General features: G+C 40.2%; 1 protein-coding gene across 6 annotated transcripts in view; it reads left to right on the plus strand.

Annotated features, from left to right (window-relative positions):
* Nucleotides 1–20,794, plus strand: part of gria4a (glutamate receptor, ionotropic, AMPA 4a) — a 107,066-nt gene that overhangs the window by 80,591 nt on the left and 5,681 nt on the right. Inside the window, exons 14-18 of one of the 6 annotated variants that reach the window (XM_056374051.1) lie at nt 5,722–5,920; nt 10,124–10,371; nt 14,199–14,313; nt 16,455–16,569; nt 18,425–18,562. In XM_056374051.1, the coding sequence (XP_056230026.1) occupies nt 5,722–5,920; nt 10,124–10,371; nt 14,199–14,313; nt 16,455–16,532 (640 nt within the window). In that variant the 3' untranslated portion in view covers nt 16,533–16,569; nt 18,425–18,562. Of the gene's footprint in view, nt 1–5,721; nt 5,921–10,123; nt 10,372–14,198; nt 14,314–16,454; nt 16,570–18,424; nt 18,673–20,794 lie in introns of those variants that run through there. The other 5 variants (XM_056374045.1, XM_056374046.1, XM_056374047.1 and 2 more) reach the window with 5 other exon arrangements.

A 20,794-nucleotide genomic window follows, 5' to 3' on the forward strand; every position in this document is an offset into this window, starting at 1 on the left:
CAACTGCGGATATGTGTACAACCATGGGAAGTGAAGACTGTGCAAACAAATTAAAAACGCACGTCGGATTGTGGAAATGGCTGATGACGTTAAAACGCAGCTTATAGAGAAACTAAGATCATCATGCAAATAAATAGCCTGTATAGGTCTATCCTCCTTAATTTTAAGCTTGGTGCAAAATAAAACAAACATCCGCCAAAGCAGTGGTCCCTGAGTTGCTTCTTGGTTTTCCCTGGGACAAAACCAGTTGAAACCCCCTGCTGTAAATGACAGATAACACTGATGATGATGGTTGATTGCTGATGAAATGTGATGTTGTTGACTCTTCCATCCACCCGACCTTCTCCTTGCACAGACTTTGTCACTCCACAATAACATCTCCATAGTGACCCCTCCGTCATATTTGCTAGAGCCACTAGAGCACTTTGTTACTTAAAGGTAAACAGGTTTTGGGGCACTTGCTTGACTGACTGATTCAGTTGTTTAACTTGGGAAGACAGCCTTGATAAGGCAGGAAATCAACATCCAGCACTGGTTCAGGCAGTTGTTCTTTGTGGTTTGTGTCTGTATTTCTTATAGGCATATCTTCCCATATGTGTGTGTGTTGGGCTTTGTTGTGGCAATTGTGTCGACAGGTATGTCTAGATGCGATTACTATCAGTAACAAAAAGCAAAATTTTAAGAATTAAGTTGAGATTTGACCTACGGGAAACATCTTTATCTTCCATTAGTTCCCATAAAGATAAAAAAGAAAACACGTGCAAGCTCCTGTGCACACACTTCTGTTAGGTGCATTGAATGAAGAGAAACTGCATAGCTCAGAAGTGTGTGTGTGTGTGTGTGTGTGTGTGTGTGTGTGTGTGTGTGTGTGTGTGTGTGTGTGTGTGTGTGTGTGTGTGTGTGCGTGTGTGAGTGTGTGAGAGAGAAAAAGAGGAACAGCATGCCATTAATCTTTCACACAGAGGATTGCAGAGGCAATCTGTTGGCTATCATAGATGATACATGACCCGCTATAGAATGACTCGCCTGTTGCATACCAACACATACGACACAACTACACACACATTTACACTGCCTCAAACGCACATGCACATTCACACGGGCATGAAAAAAAAATCAAAATCAAGGACGTCACTTCCGAAGCTCATCCATGTACATCACAACGCACATGTCCTGAACGGTAGCGAAATATATGTGCACATATAAGCACACACACTTGAACATGCAAGCCTCTGCACTCTCTCATGTCTTATCTGAATCAACCGCACTCCATCGGCCTCTAGTAGGTAAACGTGTTCTCCAACTTCACTCCAAGGCCAAACACTAGTTATTACCTCCCCCTCTCTTTTAAATTCACACACACATGCACGCACACACATAAACAAATCAAGGAATACACATTTAGAAGCAGACATGTTGTTCATCATATTGTCCTCTGCCAATCCATTTTCCTGTTCTCTGTAGTATAGTTGTCTTTCATTACCCCTGAGACACAGAACCATTTTAGATGCTCTTTCTTAGATGAAACGCTCCAATCGGACATATACAGTAATGGGCTCCCTTAATGACGTGATCTGGTTTTATTTACACCCTCATTTACTCCATCAGTATCTGTTTTTGTTCTGAAGTCCTTACCTGAACTTAAATTGACATGATAAAAGGAATGACATTTCGTTACTCAGTCATCTCAGGTTAAATGTATGGGTCTAATGTGATGTTGTCCCTATCCTAAATAAATTTGTTATAAAAATGCACCATAGGCATTTAGCTACTACAGGTAAATTTATAGACCTAAGGAATCCATTTGTCAAGCAAATATCTTGAACACAGATAGAAATGCAGTTTGATGTTGATGAATGCAGCATATTTGGTTTTGGGTGACAGGGCTAACACAAGAAGACGCAACTCCAATCCTGATGAACACTGTTTACATATCACATTCAAATTTTTATTGAGTTTTCCCAAGAATATAAACAGTATCAACACAAATAAGACATACGTACATAACCAAATAAAAAATAAAATAACAATAGAGTTTATATATATAGTATATATATATAATATTTCAATATTCATACAACTATTGTGATTAGGCATTAATTTAGTCAGTGTCGCGTCTCATATAAATGTTCAATTTTTTCCAGTTCTTTTTCAGTGTATTTTCTCTGACTATTAAAAGATATGTCCTCTCAACATTCTCAAAAATGTCTTGGATAATTTCCAGCCGCTGTTTATGATTTGGAATGGAATCCAATTTCTGGTAACGGCTTTCTTACTTGCTGCGAGTTGAGCTTTGGTCAGGCAGAAGTCTTCTCTCATCACAGTACCTTCAATGTTTCCAAGATACATCACAGCACAAGTATTTGTGACTTCTTATCCCAGAATATTTTTAATAACTCTATTAACGTTTTCCCAATATAGCCTTATCTTTGTAAAGTGCCAGAAACTGTGTGAATGGTCAGTCTCCATGGTCCCAGACAGCCCCCAACAGGGTCGTTGTGCAGCAAGTTGTCTGCTTTTTATTTTTGGTGTAATGAAAAAAAATCTGAAATTCTTTGAGCAGAATTCTCTCCATACCAGTGAGTCTGTGGATACAGCATGTGAAGTATTCTGAATATTCCTTAGACTTAACCGAGTTTGTTACAAGGCTTGTTACAGTGGGTATTTAACACACAAAAATACTTGAAGCTTTGTTGGTGCTGTAGCCAAAGTCCAATCCAAAATCTGACTTTATTCTGCCAACTCAAAATAAGGGCCTATAAATAAGGTAATTTTCACAGCTGAACAGTTGGCTGTTAGTAAAATTGTATGTGCTTTCTTACTACAGAGTCTGTCTGCTCCCAGCATCAGTCCAAAAGCTTAGCAGGGTTAAAGTAAAGTGTTAACAGGGTACTCTTGTTACTGGTTTTATCTAAAGCACTGACCACAGGAAGCAATGCACTGTGCCTGCCCATTGCTCCTAGTGTTTGGAACAAAGGTCAAATACAGAGGACAGATCTCACTTAAGTGATCAATAAGGCTGTAACTTAAACTTCTGCAGATTCCTTACATGCTACAGTCGCTTAAAAGTGACACTCCCAAATCCTGATGTACACAAATCAATGCACCTGCTCTGAGTGGGTTCATGAGATGGAAGCAAGTGTGTTCCGTCACATTTTAGCAATAATATGAACATACTGAGCGTCACTTCATCTTTGTCATCGTCTTTCTGTCTGCATTCCTGCCATCCTCTCTTTTGCTGCTCCCACCCCCGCCCTTCTCTTTCTGCTTGGATGTCCGCTCACTCCATCAGGTCAGATTAAAACGCTGTCAGAGCTCGTTTACCATCTAACCAATCATATCACACGCCCCTGCTGGCCTCAGTAGGAGACCCTGTAAAACCCAGGGAAATGAGTTTCTAAATATGCCAACCTTGTTCCTTCCTCCTCTTCTTCATCTTCATCCTCCTCCTAACCACTGTCATCATAATGATGTTATTATTCTGAACTGCAAGACAAACATCCCTAGTAATATTATTTTTTAGTTTTGTTTTTCATCATTGTCATTATAACTATGATACAATGCTGATATAATGCTAATATAATACTTTCAAAGCTAGTTATGGAAATGTTTTTAGTCTGTAGTATCTTGCCCATTGCTTTTGAAAGTTAAAAAAAATGTTTTTCTATGCTATCCTAATAAGTGTAAACACAACCTAACAACTTCTTCTCAAGGGAATCCATTACAGTATACACCAGTTTCATTAATTCAGGTAAACAGATCAATGCCTCAAGGACAAACGCTATCAATTCATATTTGAGTGTGTGTGTATGTGTTTGGGAGGATTAAGAGGTGCGCTGGCTTTTGAAGAGCAGCAGAATGCGGAGTTGCTCCAAAAGGTGACAATTTATGCCGAGTCAGGCGTCACTGCACCTTTTCAGCTCTCTCGCTGTTCTTTTCTCTCTCCAGCACGCACTCCTTAAAACCCAACTCACCCTAAAAATAACTCACGTATGACTGCTTTCACATCAGAGTGGAGGTTATCACCAAGCAGCTACCTGTCCGATGAATGTTTGGTCTTATTCTCTAAATGCGTGTAAGAGGATATGAACATAGTGGTTATAATTTTTTATAATTTTATAGGTGTTTATAATAACATAACTGTGTGTAATGTGAAAGGAGTCGATTGTACAGATGAACCTACGGGTAATTATCATACAGTGCTGCAGTTTACCTCAGCTCCACTGCTGGAGCATCTTTCAGCTCATTGCCTTTGTTTTTTGGTACACAACTCTCATGGACAACATCAGCAGGCACCTTATAAGACCCGCTGCACACTACCTGCCCAGCACCACACAACAGACAAACTTAGCAACTCGCTGAACATACTGGTGTATTTAGCAGCTAAAGAGCCAGATATTGACCTCAAGCGTTGGTGATGGAGACAAAAAACGGATTAACTAGGGAGTGAATATTTGACTAACCTTTGCCAGTTAGTCACAAATATGAATCCAAATGAATGCTAATGTTGGATGTATAATCATGGCAAATTGACTTTAAAGATATACTGTATATGTATGATAATATGACAGTGTTGTGATTACAGCTTGTTCCCGCTGCCCTTGAGTGGCCAAAGAATCATTTTTTGACCAAACAGACAAACTTTGATGAACACATTAAATGGTGGTTGATGTTTTTGAAAGTCTTTCTGGAAGTTAGGTGATTCAACATCACGCATTTTCAAACCTCTGATTTACTGAGGAATATGAATAATATGGATGTATTCATACTGTGAATGTTCCCTTGAACTAAACTTTTTTTTTTTTTTTTTAGCATAGATTAATTAACAGCTGAAAAAGAAGGGCTACAAATCACGATTCATGTTGTTCTCTGTGAATGCAACGGCTCTCTTACACTTTCATGCTTTAAAGAAAACTGAGGAAGTGTGAACATATGTCTCACCCGATGCCCTCTTCTCTTTCTTTCTCACTCTTTTTAAAGCGTGGGTGTTTTATGTCCCTCTTTGTGCCCATTAGAATTTCATGGTCTTTCATTGACTGCAGCGCTTAAAAGAAAACTTAACATTGCACAACCTACTCTCATCTTTGTCTCCTTTTTTTCTAATGTGGTCACTCTTGCTTGCTCTCCTTCCCTTTAGCCGGTGAAAACAAGTCCAAGTAAACAAAATGAATTGCCACTTACTTTGGTGCTTCTGCTCACAATTGGTAGATAAAGAGAGTAAACATGGAGGAAAAGGAAAGAGAGATGAGGATAGTAGAGATGAAGGAGCGCCCTGATTACAATCTGATTCATGTAGCCTTTGTTATTGTTGGTGCTGAATCGGTTTGAAGGTTGAAAGACAATTACTTTGGCAGTACTGCCGTTTTCAGAGCCATGCACACATTGGTATTGAAAATGCTTTGTTAAACTGCACTGTGTTGTGTTGCATGTCTCTGATTCAGGAGCTAACCTTAATTATGTTTCCCTCTCTCTGTTTTTTCCTTCTTTCTTTTATGTTCTTTTTATCCCTATAACCTTCACCCTTATCCTTTCCTTCATCTTTAACTCATCATTCTGCAAATTTCTCATCTGCAATTCCTCTCCCTCATCTCCTAAATCTTGCCATCTTTCATCACATCCTTCTTAACCTTCTGTATCTTTCCACCTCTTACTCCTCACCCCCCCCCCACCCCTCCCCCCCACCCCCCCTCCTTACCTCCCCTCCATCTGTCTTCTCTACAGGTCTCTGTCTGGACGTATTGTTGGAGGTGTGTGGTGGTTCTTCACCCTCATCATCATCTCCTCTTACACAGCCAACCTGGCTGCCTTCCTCACTGTGGAGAGGATGGTCTCACCCATAGAGAGTGCAGAGGACTTGGCCAAACAGACAGAGATTGCCTACGGGACATTGGACTCAGGCTCTACTAAGGAGTTCTTCAGGGTATGAACTCAACGCATTCCGTTCATTTACTTTATTTCTTTAGAGGTTTCAGGGTTTTGGGTGACCTGTGGAGTTATTGTCACAATGTATTTATGAGTGATGCCCCATTTTGTGTGTGTCTGACACACATAGATCCAACACTATTAACATATTACGAAATGTAGCATTGCCATAGCAAATGCTAGGAAAAAAAAATACACACAGTGCATTTTGGTGAAAAACACTCAATGTGTGTGTTTGCAAGAAAACTGCACTGTTTAGTATTTCATGTCTCTTTTGGTTCTGTCAAAGGGGTTGTGGTAAAGATGTGATGGTGCATACCGATATATTCCTGATGGTCACCAGAGAATGCGTTTTGGTTGGTTATATCCTTTACATACCTACCCTCACCCTTTTCATTACAGCATTAACAGGGTCACAGGGAAATATGAAAGGGAATATCAGGGTGCAAAGGGCAAAAGATCCTGTGGCAGTTGGATAATGTCGGTAAATAAGAAAGAAAATCTTTAAATCACTTCCGAAGTAAATAGGCAGCCAGCAAGAGGAAGCAAATATGAAGGAGGTGTCACCTTCACTGAAGCCATACAAAAGCTAAGCAGCAGAATTCTGCCGTGACTGTAGGTGGAACAAGGACGAGTGACTAATAACAGTGTAAAGCGATTTACAATAGTCCAGGTGGGAGGAGAGGAATGAATGGCTGACTTTCTCCTCATCTTTAGCTGAGAGAGGCTTTAACTTTGGAAATGACGCTGTGATGAAACGTCTGGCTTTCACTTTGCAGTAAAGTTGTTTATAAAAGTTGATGGCCTCATCAAAGTTCGCACCAAAGTTTTGGAGGAGTATGCTGAATAAGAAGAGGGACTAGCATGGGGTTGTGATTGAAATTCAAACCATCATGATTAAAGTGGAAGAATGGTTGTTTACCATACTCCTGTTACATTTAATCAACTCTCCTACCCTGTCAAATAAGCCAATGATGAACATGTAGTATAGAGCAGTGAAGCAGGGGTGGGCTTGCTAGGCAGAAGAGGTGGTCAGAGCCGCAACAGAATATACCGCAGGGAGCTATTAACAATTAAATAGCAAGCAGGAAATGATAGCAGAGTGAAGTGAAGTGACCCAGAGCAGACCTGGAGTGGCTTTCCCCCATTGACCTATTCACCCATGTGGATGGCAATTACATAAGTTCTCATAAACAAATGCAAACACACACATACACGCATACACGCAACGCTGATGAAGACAGAATTTTCTGCCGACATATGAAAAAAACACCTGCGTCACCACGTGTTCACGAACAGATCTGCTCCGTCATATTGTCTGTCACATAGTCAGTATTGATTGTGTGCTCATGCATTGTGTGTGTACATATATATATATATATATATATATATACCAATTTACACTTGGGCTTTGTGAAGATGTGCACATTAGTGTTTATCTTGGGATGCGGGGGAGGCAGGGGGGAGGAGGGAGGTTGTAGCAGACAGTTTGTGCTTCTGTGAGCGACTCTGGCATCATCAACATAACGAGCGGGATGAAATCTGTGGAGGGTGAAAAAGCAATTTACTCTCCCACAGCTGAGGGGGATTCACCACCACCATTAATTATCTGTGTGTGTGTGTGTGTGTCTGTGTGAGCATGTGCGCGTATGCAAGTGGGCATGTATGCATATTCAGCCATGTATGCACCGTATGAGTGTTTACATATGTGCAACGTGAGAGCGTGTAGCTCACATGAGCAGTTTCGCGTGCTGATGTATATTTAAAAGTGTTTTCCATTGTGCACATGCCTGAAGGTGACTTGCAGCATCTATTTCCTCCTTCACAGCCTCACTCATTGTTAAAGAATCTGGAAAGAGTCACACCGTATTGTCACACATCCATCCCTCCAAGGCCAGACGCTGTTTTACATGTGCACGGCCATCATCATCACCCTCTCTCCCTCTCCCCCTCTCACTCTCTCCAACACTCACATGGGCAGATACACATGGTGTACAAAAGCAACACACACACAAGCGTGCACACATTTTGCCGGGGCAAGATAGAGAAACTGTTGATAGAAAAAATTGGAATGGATGGATGGATGGATGGATGGATGGATGGATGAAACTTGGGGAATGAGAATGATATTAGCACTGTAGGTGTAAAGAAGGAGAAGGTTTTTTTTTCTCTGATGGACTTTGGCAGACTAAATAGAGAAAAAGAAAGAGAGAGAGAGTGTAGGATGAGAGACGAGGGGGCTGCTGGTCCTCATGGGTGTGAGTGACATTTTTATGGCATAGGTGTCCGTCACGCACTAACACCACACACTCACACACGCACACACACACACACACGTACACACGATCCCCGGGCGCTGGTTTCGGTGGCTGAGGCCATGGCTTGTCGCTTGCAGAGCAACAGAATAACACTTTATCACCAGGAGAGAAGGGGAAGAAAGAATCAGGACGCTTGTGGAGGACAGTTTGACTCCTCCACTTGTTATTTTCACTCTTGACTACACACAGTCCACACATACATACACAGAAACAATTCACACACTAACATGTAAAACTATACACATACACCACACACACTACACTACACTTTCTACACATACACACACACTAACACTCACAAACATGCGCAATCTGCACAGTATATACACAATATAATACATCATACCAGACAGATATCCTCTGAAAAGCTCTTCAGTTAGAGCAGGTGACCAAATTCATAACTGCACAATCAGATCAGTATGCCACTGTTCCAGTCATAAGCTCATTTGGAGAAAGATTGATGCCCGACTTGTCAAGGGAGCTGTAGTGTTACATTTTAAATGTGGTTATAAATGTCATTATATGCCGGAGGATCAAAATGGAAGATGGAAGACACAGCTCTCCATCAGCGGTGTAATTTTATTCAAGGACTATAAGAGTCAAAAGCCTCAGCAGTTTGCTCTACATCATAAGAAACTAGAGCGATAAATGAAATGCAGTAAAAACTCAGCACTGTACTGTTGTTTCTATCGAAGAAGCATGGGAAAAATACTTGTGTCTAATCAATAAACAGAGTGTCATTGTGTCATCGTACTGAATACGTTGTTTTCATCTCCTCTGCTCTCATATTTACATCTCAGATTTGTCCTGTTTGTCTCAGTAAGGATGGCATGTTGATTTGAATAATCAAATCTGTGTTTAGAGAAGCTGCTTTGGGCATCGCCACGAGGTGTGAATGGCCATCCAGAAGTAGACAAACAGCATGGCTGCATTAGCAATAACACACCAGTCTGAAATGATGAAAGTGTTTTTCTGCCTTTTTCTTGGGTTCAGCAAATCCTCTGAAAAGCCAAGAATGTGTTAGTTCGTTTCTCAAGACTTTCAAATTCCCCTACCCTGTCAGTGGCTCTCAGCCCCACGCCCATCCCTTCCTTTAGAAGACACATCTTTTACAACAGGTCACATACAGAATATATAGTTTTTTTTAAGGGCTAAGTACTGTACTAAAACAGCTGGGCACTGTAGTTTTTAACAAACTTCATTCAATCAGGAGTAAATACTTCATTTGTTAGTCCAGTATGTGGGACTGACTCAAATAAACTACAGTAGCTCTATTCATGTTAATGAATAACCACAACAGTCACAGCTCACTGATGTGTTCTCAATTGTTTTTTGACAAAAATAAATGTCCTAACACAGAAGAAAAAGTTAATTGGTACCACAGGCAATAATTGATTATCATGATATATGATTAGTTTGATTAATTCATTGTTGTTTTGCTCTTGTCATTGAATTTGTTAATAGAATTATTATAGAATTTCACTGACCGTATTCTTTAAGTCCTTCTGTAAAGGAAAGAAAAGGAAGTGAAAAAAAAAGAAATACCTTGAGTGACCTACTACAGTGTCAGTTTTTGTCAAATTACCTGAATTGTGTTCAAAAGGTTCAAAAGTCTTAAAACTCACACTGTTCTTTGCCTTGCCAGACCTTAGCCATCCACACAATTCTTTCTTATCTACAGCTGTCAAAGATTTAGGCTATTTAGGAGGGGCATGCCTATCTCTCTCTCAATCTGCCATCTTTTTTTCCCAATTGAAATTATTTCTCTTCTCCTAACTTGACCACAAAAACTATCATCCATCTAACCTTGTATGTCAGCAAAATGATGTCCATTCACTCCTCATTAACCTCTGCTCTCTCCTCTTCACCCTCCACCATCCCAGAGGTCCAAAATAGCCGTGTACGAGAAGATGTGGTCCTACATGAAATCTGCCGAGCCGACTGTCTTCACCAAAACCACAGCGGAGGGCGTGGCGAGGGTCCGCAAGTCCAAGGGGAAGTACGCCTTCCTCCTGGAGTCCACCATGAATGAATACACGGAGCAGCGCAAGCCTTGTGACACCATGAAAGTTGGGGGGAACCTGGACTCCAAAGGATATGGCATTGCTACACCGAAAGGCTCACAGTTAAGGTGGGTGGAATAGTGTAACAATAGGAAACAGTAACAAAGCTGTTACTGTACTATTGCTGCGATATTCCACCTACCCTGCTGTGCCTTTTATACTACACCTAGATTAACCTGTCACTGCTGTCAGGTGAAAACATCTCACCCACCAGAAATTAAGAATTTAGTCACGTTTGATGATTTGCTAAGGGTCATAAGAACTCATACAGAAAATGGCACCTGTACAATTGAACATTACAATAATTGAATAGTTTTCACCCAGCAGCAGCGATATACATAGACAAGTGTGTTGGGTCTGAGATTACATATTTCATCATACTTTTCTTCCCTTTTTGATTTCTTTCTCTTTCTCTTTCTGGCTCTCTTTTTCTTTCTTGTTTGTTTTTTTTTTTCCTGACTCTATACTGCCACCTCTCTGCTAATTTAGGGCCTGTTAGCTCCATCTCTGTGTCCCGTGTCACTGTCACGTGTCCATCCCTTTGTGCTCGTATCCATCCTCTCTTCCCTGTTGCTCCTTCAATCACTCTGTTTCTCCACAGGGCCACCTTACAGGTAACTCTGCCCATTTGTCTGTTGTCTCGTCCTTTTGTTCCTTTCATCCTCAGAAATGGTAGTCATGATGGTGATGATGATGATGATGATGATGATGATTATTATTGTTGTTGTATTATTATTGGAGAGATTTTTAAACTGAATATGACTGCAAGGAGGGGCAGAACCTCAGACTGCTGCCACTACATCCAGGGCCACAAGGGGAAATTTATAGACGAGCAGGAAACAAAAAGTGAGAGATGGGAAGCAGAGGGGCCTGGCCAATGGGGGGACTAGAAAGTAATCACAATACAGGATCCCACACCAAAAAAACTGAGTCACAAATGAAAAAAGGAAAATGTTATTTAAATTCTTAAACCAGTTAAATTGGTTGGTAATTGAACAATGCCAAATTAAAACCCAAATAAATAATTGGTTGTTTATTTTGTGTGTGTCTTAATAAAGACAATATAAAATGGAGGGAACAATTGAGAAAGTGAGTGAATATAGATGCTAAAGTTGGTCCTTCTGTTTTGATTTTCCCTCAGCAGACAATTGTCTCTCTGGCTTGTTAATGTGAGCCTAAAGCAACAGTCCCACAAGTTTTCACTGAGGTATACTAGCAATGCAAATAATTCATTTTTCATGTGACTGTGACAGCAGTATAGAGACTTTGTTTTCACGATGTGGCAAGTGCCTGCCGAGGGAAAATAATTGACTAAATTCAGTAAAGCCGGACCACTTGCTCTCTCTTCTCTCCCTCCATCTCTTTCTCTGTCAGCATTTCAGATTTGCCTGGTGAAAGGCAAAACACAAACAGCACATCAGCCTCACATCCTGTCCCTATAACTTTCCCCTGTGTGTGGTGCAGACAAGTCCCTCAAAACCCCAGTCATTGTAGTTTATCCCCTTGTTCTTTACAAAAAAACTAAATAAAATAAATAAAAGGTTTTTCCGTTTATGAGGGAAAAGTGACAGACAGCGGGTGGATAGGTCCCTTTTTAAGCCCCCCTCAAAACACATTCCTGGGACTATCCACGGTTGTCTCTGGCTTCTCTCAATCAGCGGAAACCCGATTTACCTGGTGCACGCATGTGGCTGGGAGTGTGCACGTCAGGTGTGCCTGCCTCTCCTCTCAGTGCTCTAATCAGAACGCTAATTTGACTTAATGATGATGATGATGAGGAGAATGAATACCCTGATGATTAAAATGAATGTTAGGAATGTGTGCTTTCTCAAGTATAGCTACTTTTGATATGATCGTTGATGTGTGACTGTTATTATCATGACTCGCAGATATGTTTGAACTGTTTTCATCCACACCTCTTCTGTTGATAAGATCAGTCATGGCCTGTAGCTTCGATCACCCCAGAGAACACTGTCTCTCTCTGAATCTCTTGATTATCTTTGCTCAGAGAGCTAAACCTATAGAGGATTTTATGCCTTTCGATTTAGCATTGGCAAAATGTCAATACACATGTAAATAGTGAATTGAAAAGTACAGTATTTGTTGAGTGGGGAGAGTGTTTTACTTTACTTTTTCAAGATGAGATAGGACTTTCAGATAGGCAGGTGTACAGACAAAGGGTCAGACTAACAAACAAGCAGGCAGTGACTGCAGTGACCTTTTTGTAGAGATTAGCCCGGCTGATTAGAGCATCTCTCACAAACAAAAAGAGTGGTCAGGGTGGTAGCAAAAGAAAAGAACGACAGGAAAGTCTTTTATGGGCTGCTTTAAAAAGCAGAGATGTACCAAAAAAAAAAAAAAAAAAAAGAGAGAAAGAAATAGACAGGAGAATATGAATTTATGAAGGGTATGCGGCAAATAAATTGACAAAGTCATTCAGCTCCTGCAGCCGTGTTTTGTAGATGCTCTTGTTGACATTGTAGTAAGGGAACAGTCCACAAATTTAGGCAGTCGAGAGACACTTGCAGGAACAGTGAAGTGGTGAATACCAGAAGAATCATCAGTACTGCTGATTGCTGTTCCAGTTTTGCTTGCCTGCCGTTGGATTGTCCGTATCAAAAAGGACAGCTCATTATGTTAGAATATTATCAAAATCAACTTTCTGATAATTAAAACCAACCGAATTAAGTAAATCAACTGTTTTTCACCACTTGAGAGTCAGCCTCTAAATATTAGGATATAAGGAAAACATTGCTTACACTTCATGTGATGACAGTAACAAAATCAACTTGGGTAGAAAATTTTTCAAGAAAAGTAATCCATTTTGTCATCTCTACTTCTCCTTTAAAGTTATTGTTGCATGGTGACACAGTTGAAAGCATGGATTCTTTGAAGTCTACTGGGTGATGTACTGAAGTGCCAATGAGAAGCACTCACATCTGACAGCCGAGAGTTTGTTTCTAAATAGCACAGCATTCACAAAGTACAGTATGTTTTTTGACAAATCTAACTGAACTGACAAAACTGACAAAAGATGGTTTCCTTTTATTTAGAAGCTGACTCTCAAGCGATGAAGCTTTCAAGTGTTGACGCTCTCCGCAATGCAACTGATTTCAAACCCTTTTGAAAATCCATGTTGTCAGCTGCATTGCAAGGCAATGATCATAATAGATTTACCTATTTCAGTTGGAATTGATAATATTCTAACATAATGAGTTGCAGCTCCTCTCTTTGTAAACGGGCAAGAAATAAAGAGCTTAGATGAATACATGTGCACTAGCAGCATGAATGCCCAATATTTAGCCCTGTGTCCCTGAATTTTGTTTCGAGGTCAATCCCTTCAGGGGTGTGAGCAGGAGGGCTGCAGGAAACTGGAGCCACACAACCACACACACACTCTCACATGCGTACAGACAGCAGGAGGGGGGCAAGAGCACCATCAGCAGGCTGCAGAGACCTGGTTAACACAATTTATACCAGCAATCTGACACTCACTGTAGAGCGTTCTCTGTTACGCCAACCCGGTAAAGGAGAGGGACAGAGGAGAGATGCGCAAGAAAAAAATACCACAGAATAACAGGAAGTATTTTTTTTATAAAAACAGAAAATGTGAGATAAACAGAAATAAATTTGGGGGGGGGGGGGGGGGGGGGAGTGTAGAAAGGAAGTCAAAGAGACAGAGTAAGAGAGAGCGTTGTCTGGGGTGCATTCTTCCCCACTGACCTACCTTTGTCCCTTCAACCCATCTAATTTCTCCTCCCTCTGCTCCCTCTCCTCCTCATTTCCCTCCCCTTCTTCCTCCTGGCTGTGGTCCCCACGTCCATCTTGTCTGTTTGTCCCTCCATCCTCTGCTCTGACCAAACTATCTTATCTGTCCCTCCTTTTTTACTTAAAGAAACGCGGTCAACCTGGCCGTGCTAAAGCTCAACGAGCAGGGCCTGTTGGACAAATTGAAAAACAAGTGGTGGTATGACAAAGGAGAATGTGGCAGCGGGGGAGGGGATTCCAAGGTTAGCCCTCTCTGTCTGCCCACCCCACCACTAGGGGATGGGGGCTGCTCACCGGCTAGGCAGCCTGCGACAGTCCCCGTCCTGGGAGAGTAACGCATGCATCTGCCCTGGGAAAGAGTCAAGCAACATATAGGGAGGGCAAAAGTGACACCCTAAAATCTCCTGAGACACCCTGCGGCTTCAAAAATAGGCACAGTGTTGCATCTGTTGTCAGTGGTGTGTGCCTTTTTTATATAAAAGGTTCAGACTCAATGACAAAGGTATAACACTTTGCTTGTTGAGATGCAGAGAAAGTGAATATTATGTCCTGGCAAAACACAACTTCCAAAAATAATGAATGAAGTTGAAATGAACCAGTTGACCCAAAAAAGAACCAAAGTGTTTTTTTTTTTTTTTTAAAAGATCAATGTATTATATAATTTTACGTTGAATCATCACAAAAAAAAAAAAAAAAATTAATTATTAGAATCATACAGGGAAATGTCTCCTTCACGGGTGAGTGCCTGCCAAGATAAATAAAGCTCACCTCATAATAATAACTATTTTCAAATGTCTTTGGCAAAGATCTGGTTAGATCTGAAAGGAGTGTGAAATAATGGGAGGAGGGTTCATTGATGGATATGTGGAAAATGAAAAGAGAGCAGTTACTGCCAAGACAGGAATATTCGCCCCCTAGTGGCAGCTCTGGGGAGAGGAGAGAGAAGAATGACAAAAAGACATGAAACCGAACCTTATCACTCCACTGATGCTCAAGTGCACGGCAGACGAAACAGGTCTTAAAACATTTAATGGGAAAATGAGACCCAAGTGAAACTATACCTGTCTCTCCGATTCTTTTAGTCTCGTGTTGACTTGCGGCAGAGGGGAGGATGAATAATTGATAGAAGCAGAATGCAATTACAGGATAAAGTTTCCTGCTTCTCCTGGTCGTTTGTAGAATTTTAACAATTCTGTTCAGGGTTGTTTTTCTTTCAGTTCAGTTTCCTGCAATGTGTGAAAGACTCAAACATTTAAACAACTCTTGTTACTCTTAGGTCCTGAATATCCTTGTTATCTCCTGTATGTTTTATAAGCAAAGCTGTAATTTGATTACTATGCGCTCAAATCCTATCTTTGATGTATTTTATACAATAACAGTAAAGGTTTAGTCACATGTACCCACCTTTTTTGGAATTAAGCAAATCCCTAAATTGAGATGTGAAACCATTTGTCAGTCCATCCAGCTTCTTATAAATTTTTAACAAGTCTACAACAATGCTAACAGCTGTATGAGGCTGATAGCAAGCTAACACACTCACAATGACGATGCTAACATGCTGATGTTCTGCAGGTAATGTTTATCATTTTCTCCATCAATAATTTGGCATTTTAGCCTGCTAATTAGCACTACACAGGAAGGTGAGGCTGCATGATGGCATGATGGCATTTTAGACTGGACAATTTTAAGTATTGGATAGAACCAAATTGTGACCAGTTGAGGTGCTAGAGGATAAGTAAGGTAATTCTGTCATTCGGACCAGGAAATTTCAAGGCTAATAGTTGTCGAGGCATTTCACTAAAAACCACAGATATAATCTCATGGTGCCACAACAAAGGATCACCAAAGTCACTAGGATGTGTTAGGGCAACCTACAAATCAAAATTACCGTTCATGGAGCTACATTGCCTGGGACCTGGGACCTCAGTGAAACAAGAAAAGATCATTCCTGTAACAAGTTAGGAGCTTCCTCTGGCCTTTAATGTTTGTAGAGTTTATGAAATCCTCAGCTACAGATTCAGACCTGTCTCAGTGCAGCGCTCTCTCCCAGCAGTAGCACAGTGCTAGCCTGATGCCAATAGTCCTGGCTTGACAGTACTCGCCTCTGGTTCAGTGTAGGATCAGCTGGGGCAGTATGGGTGTGTTACCTGAAGTGACAAAGGTGGGTCCCACTCATATGTCTGTAGCTCGCCTTAGCTCCTCGCTCCCCCCAGCCCCTCCTCAACGAGCATACACACATGTACTCAGTGGGATCCATGCTAGGTCACTTGATCTAAGCAAAAAGTTTTTATGTGACTGAGCTGTGCAATGCAAATGTGAAATACCCTAATAACATAAAATAACATGACCTATGATGTTATTTATGTTATTTTTACACGCGAAGAACCCCGGTAAACCTTGCAGTTTTGAAACTGAGCGAAGCAGGCGTCTTAGACAAACTGAAAAACAAATGGTGGTATGACAAGGGAGAGTGTGGACCCAAGGACTCTGGAAGTAAGGTCAGTCTCACGCTGCTGCGGCCCACAGAACGCTAGCCTGAAACTCTCATCCTGAATACGCTCCAGATTACTGCAACTACTGTTTTAGAAATAGATTTTTAAACACCTTTTCAATTAGCCTGAAACATATCTTGAATGTGCTCCAAAATAGACTACACTGTCCATTTAGTGACTTACTCCAAATTTTTTCCTGTCTATTCTGATGGTGGACCACATTTATCTAAATCTGCATCAGATTAAACTCAGATTCTTGTTCAGTTTCTGTAGCAATCTGTGGCAATCCCATCTTCATTACAGTCAGCATTAGAGCTCTAATGTAAATTGTGATTATCATCAGCCAATTTTCACTCTCATGTTTTTGTTTTGATCTCATACACAGCCCATTTTTGGTAACCTGAAGCACATCCGCCAGATGAGAATATCACTGTCTGTTTAGTTTCAGCAATAGCAAGTTGTTTGCAATTATTGGCCTTTGCCCTCATGTTTGAAATTTAATCAGGACTAGGCTACCTATTTATTTCCATTTTCCTTAGTAATGCTTTATTATACAGGTCCATGTGTTTTTAAATAATGTCCTAGGTAGCTTTCTGGAACAACTATTATTTGGTACTAATTAAATGCTCAGTTTGTACACTTGCAATTTAATATTAAGGCTATTATAAATTGATTACTTGTATATCCACATTGCACATCAGATAAACTGAACATTCAAAAAAGTGACTTTTGTCAACAGGTGACCATACAATATAACAAGTATGGAGATTAAAGTTTTCAATAATCAATGAATGATGAATTAATAAGTTCTATGGAAATCAACAGCTGCATTGAAGCTCAACGCAAATAGCTCAGTTATAACTATAACTTCCTGTAATTAGAACCAAATGACATTGTTCTCATCCAGGATGTTTCCCATAAAATTATTTGGAAATGACAGACCTGTGAAATAAAGCATTACCATATTTTATATTAGCGTTGCTAATTTATACTGCATATCTTGGCACTTAAAAATATTCATTACAGTTATTTGTCAGAGTAGAAAAGAAATTGTTGGACAGGAAGATTTTTAGGATAGTTACAATATAGAAAATGGGAGTTGCTGTAGATGTTTAGAACAGGCTACTGGAGCCTTTAAATGTCATTAAAACTATTGTGAAATGTCATCACCGCTCAGATTAAAGCCTGCTCTATCATTTATTCAAAGTGATTTACACTCTTTTTGACTTACTTCTTAATTTAGATGTTGAATCAAGCTGTTTTTATATGACTGTGTTGCAGTAGAAAATGTAGTGTGCTGTAGTTGTACTGACTGATGCAGATATGTAGTATATGTATGTAGTAGCTGTTGTGTTGACAGTTGTAATAATTGTAGCTGTAGAAGTAGAATGTAATAATGTGATAATTTGTAATAATACCATAATGTAAAGTAGCATAGATGTAGTACCTCAGTAACAATATAATACCAGAATTTGTCTCTGAATGTTATTTTCTCTGATGGTCTCCATTTCTTTGTGTCTAATCTTTTGTACTGTATTGTCTCTGTCTGCTTTTTCCCGCTTCTTTATCTGTGCTCTCACAACTCCTCCATATTTTGACATCCTCCTCCTTTCTTTTCTTGCTTTCTCCATGTCCTGTATCCATTATTTACTTCCTACTCTATCATTCTTCTCTCCATAATTCTCCATGTTTCAAATTTTCACTCCGCCTCTCTTCCCTATACCTCCTTATCTTCTTTTACATGCACCTACCTAAACTAACCTACCGGCTCACCTCACTTTTCCCAACAACCGTCCTTTAACGCTGCCTACACCTCCGCTCCTCCCTCCCCTCCTCCCCTACTCTGGCTCCCTCTCTCCAGGACAAGTCGTCCCAGGCTCTGAGCCTGTCCAACGTGGCTGGGGTCTTCTACATCCTTGTGGGCGGCCTGGGCCTGGCCATGCTCGTGGCCCTGGTCGAGTTCTGCTACAAGTCCCGGGCCGAAGCCAAGCGCATGAAGGTGGACCTTAGCCCCCCCCACTGCCCCAGCCCCTCCCCCAGCACCCAGAATCTAGCCACTTATAGGGAGGGGTACAACGTGTACGGCTCCGAGGGGGTCAAGATATAGGGGTAGGATTTAGAGGCTCCCATATAGGTGGGGTAATGGTGGTGTTGATCATGGTGGTGGTGCTGTAGATTATTGTATTGTCGATGTAGCGGCTTTCGCAGCAGCCCCACGCAACCGTGTTGTTCTTCATGTGGTGATGAGGATGTGGTCAAGCATTGTGGAACCAATGTAGCTTTTTATGTTCTGTGAAAGCTTATTTTGCCTGTTTTGTTTATTTATTGGCCTAATATTTTCTTAGACTTTTTGGGTTTAAATTTGTTTTGAGTTTTGTTACAATTATTATTTTTCATTATTTAGTACCTCACTAGAATGGGGTTGGATTTATGTAACTACAGATTTGGTTCCATCGTCTTTGGCTGCAGATGATGATGATGATGGTGATGATGATGATGATGATGATGATGATGATGATGACAGTGATGGTGATGCTCTTTGCCAATGGATTGACTAGGCACCTGCATTGTAATCTTAGCTAATACTGAACAAAATATTGATGAAGCAGGGATGTACAACTCCAGCCTCAGGGTTTACCGTTGTATTACATCATTTTTATATACTGTATAGGGCTTCAAATAACAATTATTTTTATTATCAATTAATCTGCCAATTGTTTTCGCATTTATTGATTCATCATTTGGTCCATAAAATGGCATAAAATAGTGTAAAATGCCCAAAGTGAAGATTTTGCATTTTTTAACAGTTTGAAATACTCTAAACTGAGAAGGGGAAACTAGGACATGTTTGGCATTTTTGCTTAAAAAAGTTATTTAAACGAGTAAACAATTAGCAAAATAGTAGATAGTAATAGCCAATTGATTTTCTATTGACTCATCAATTAATTGACTTATGATTTAAAGGATCTATTTGTAAGTTGTGCTATTGCTAAATAGCCAGTGTTAGCATTAACAGCTGTTTACTAACCAGTCTAGAAGAAATGTTGCAAGTTCAGCATCAAACTTTATTCCTGTCGCCAGTGGTGGAAAGCAACACCAATCTTAACTCTTGTCTCTATCACATCTTTACTAGTTAGCATGCCAACCAGCCATTATATAACAAGTTTAAAGTTTATTCATAGTAACACCACAAATTCATATGCTGAGATTTTGTTCTAATGTTTCAGTATTTTCTTGGCTAAACTATTACAAGTTAGTAGGGATAGTATACTTATCCTGCTATCAAAAAAGTTTGTTAGTGTTAGTGTGGCATTCCTCATTAAAATCTGTGACTGCTTCTAGCTGCAAATTAATTAACTAACATCTATCGTTATGGATTTACCAAAAATGTTTTCATCCATAGCATGATAGATATATCTGGAAGAAAAACATTGTAAGACAATTTTATGCCTGGATGTGTAGTCTTTTACCAGCATTTTCATAACTAGACATCTCAGTTATTCCTCGCAATGTCAGAAAACCGCATAGGTGAGGTTGGTATGAAAGCAGAAAATACATCGTGTTCGGTGCCTGTTAAGCTGATTCAAACCAATTTAGGGTAAGACTGGGCTTTTGACAGCTTCAGCTAAGTTTCTGTGTTCTGTGAAGTTTTTGCCCAGCAGCAGTTTTTAATTGCTTTTAATTTCTGTCCCTAGATACTGTATTAGTCAAACTGCAGCCAGGATTTTATTGAGTTGTACTAAGTTTTATAAGTTCTAATTCCTTCACTGTGTACAAATGGTTATGCCTAGTGTCTAAAATGCTACTTATTATTAGTCAATACCTTATAGGGAAAATATTTACTAATCTTGACTCACAGCAGTTAATTAAATAGTGGTGGTGCATTTATTTGATTATCTAATAGAGCTGCATTTACTAGGTTTTTTATTTCACATGTAAATTGGTCAGACCAGGACTAGAAGTATACTCTTTAAATGTAAATCTAATTTACCAACATTAACAATAAAGGTTCAAAAACCTTTGTAGCTAGAGTTAGTTTATTCCTGTTGAACTGACATTTCCCAACTCCGGTGGCTAGTAGTTGGCACTGTCTCCTATATATATACTGTACCTTTAATGAGTCATGCATGAAGTGGAGTTGTGCACCCCTGCTGTTGATGATCCAAACAGGCATTTTAACTTATTCCAGCCCTGACAACTTCAAAACACCCCAGTTACTCAGTGTTAATGC

Source organism: Seriola aureovittata, chromosome 4 (genome assembly GCF_021018895.1).
Source record: "Seriola aureovittata isolate HTS-2021-v1 ecotype China chromosome 4, ASM2101889v1, whole genome shotgun sequence".
In the NCBI taxonomy this organism is placed as follows: Eukaryota; Metazoa; Chordata; class Actinopteri; order Carangiformes; family Carangidae; genus Seriola; species Seriola aureovittata.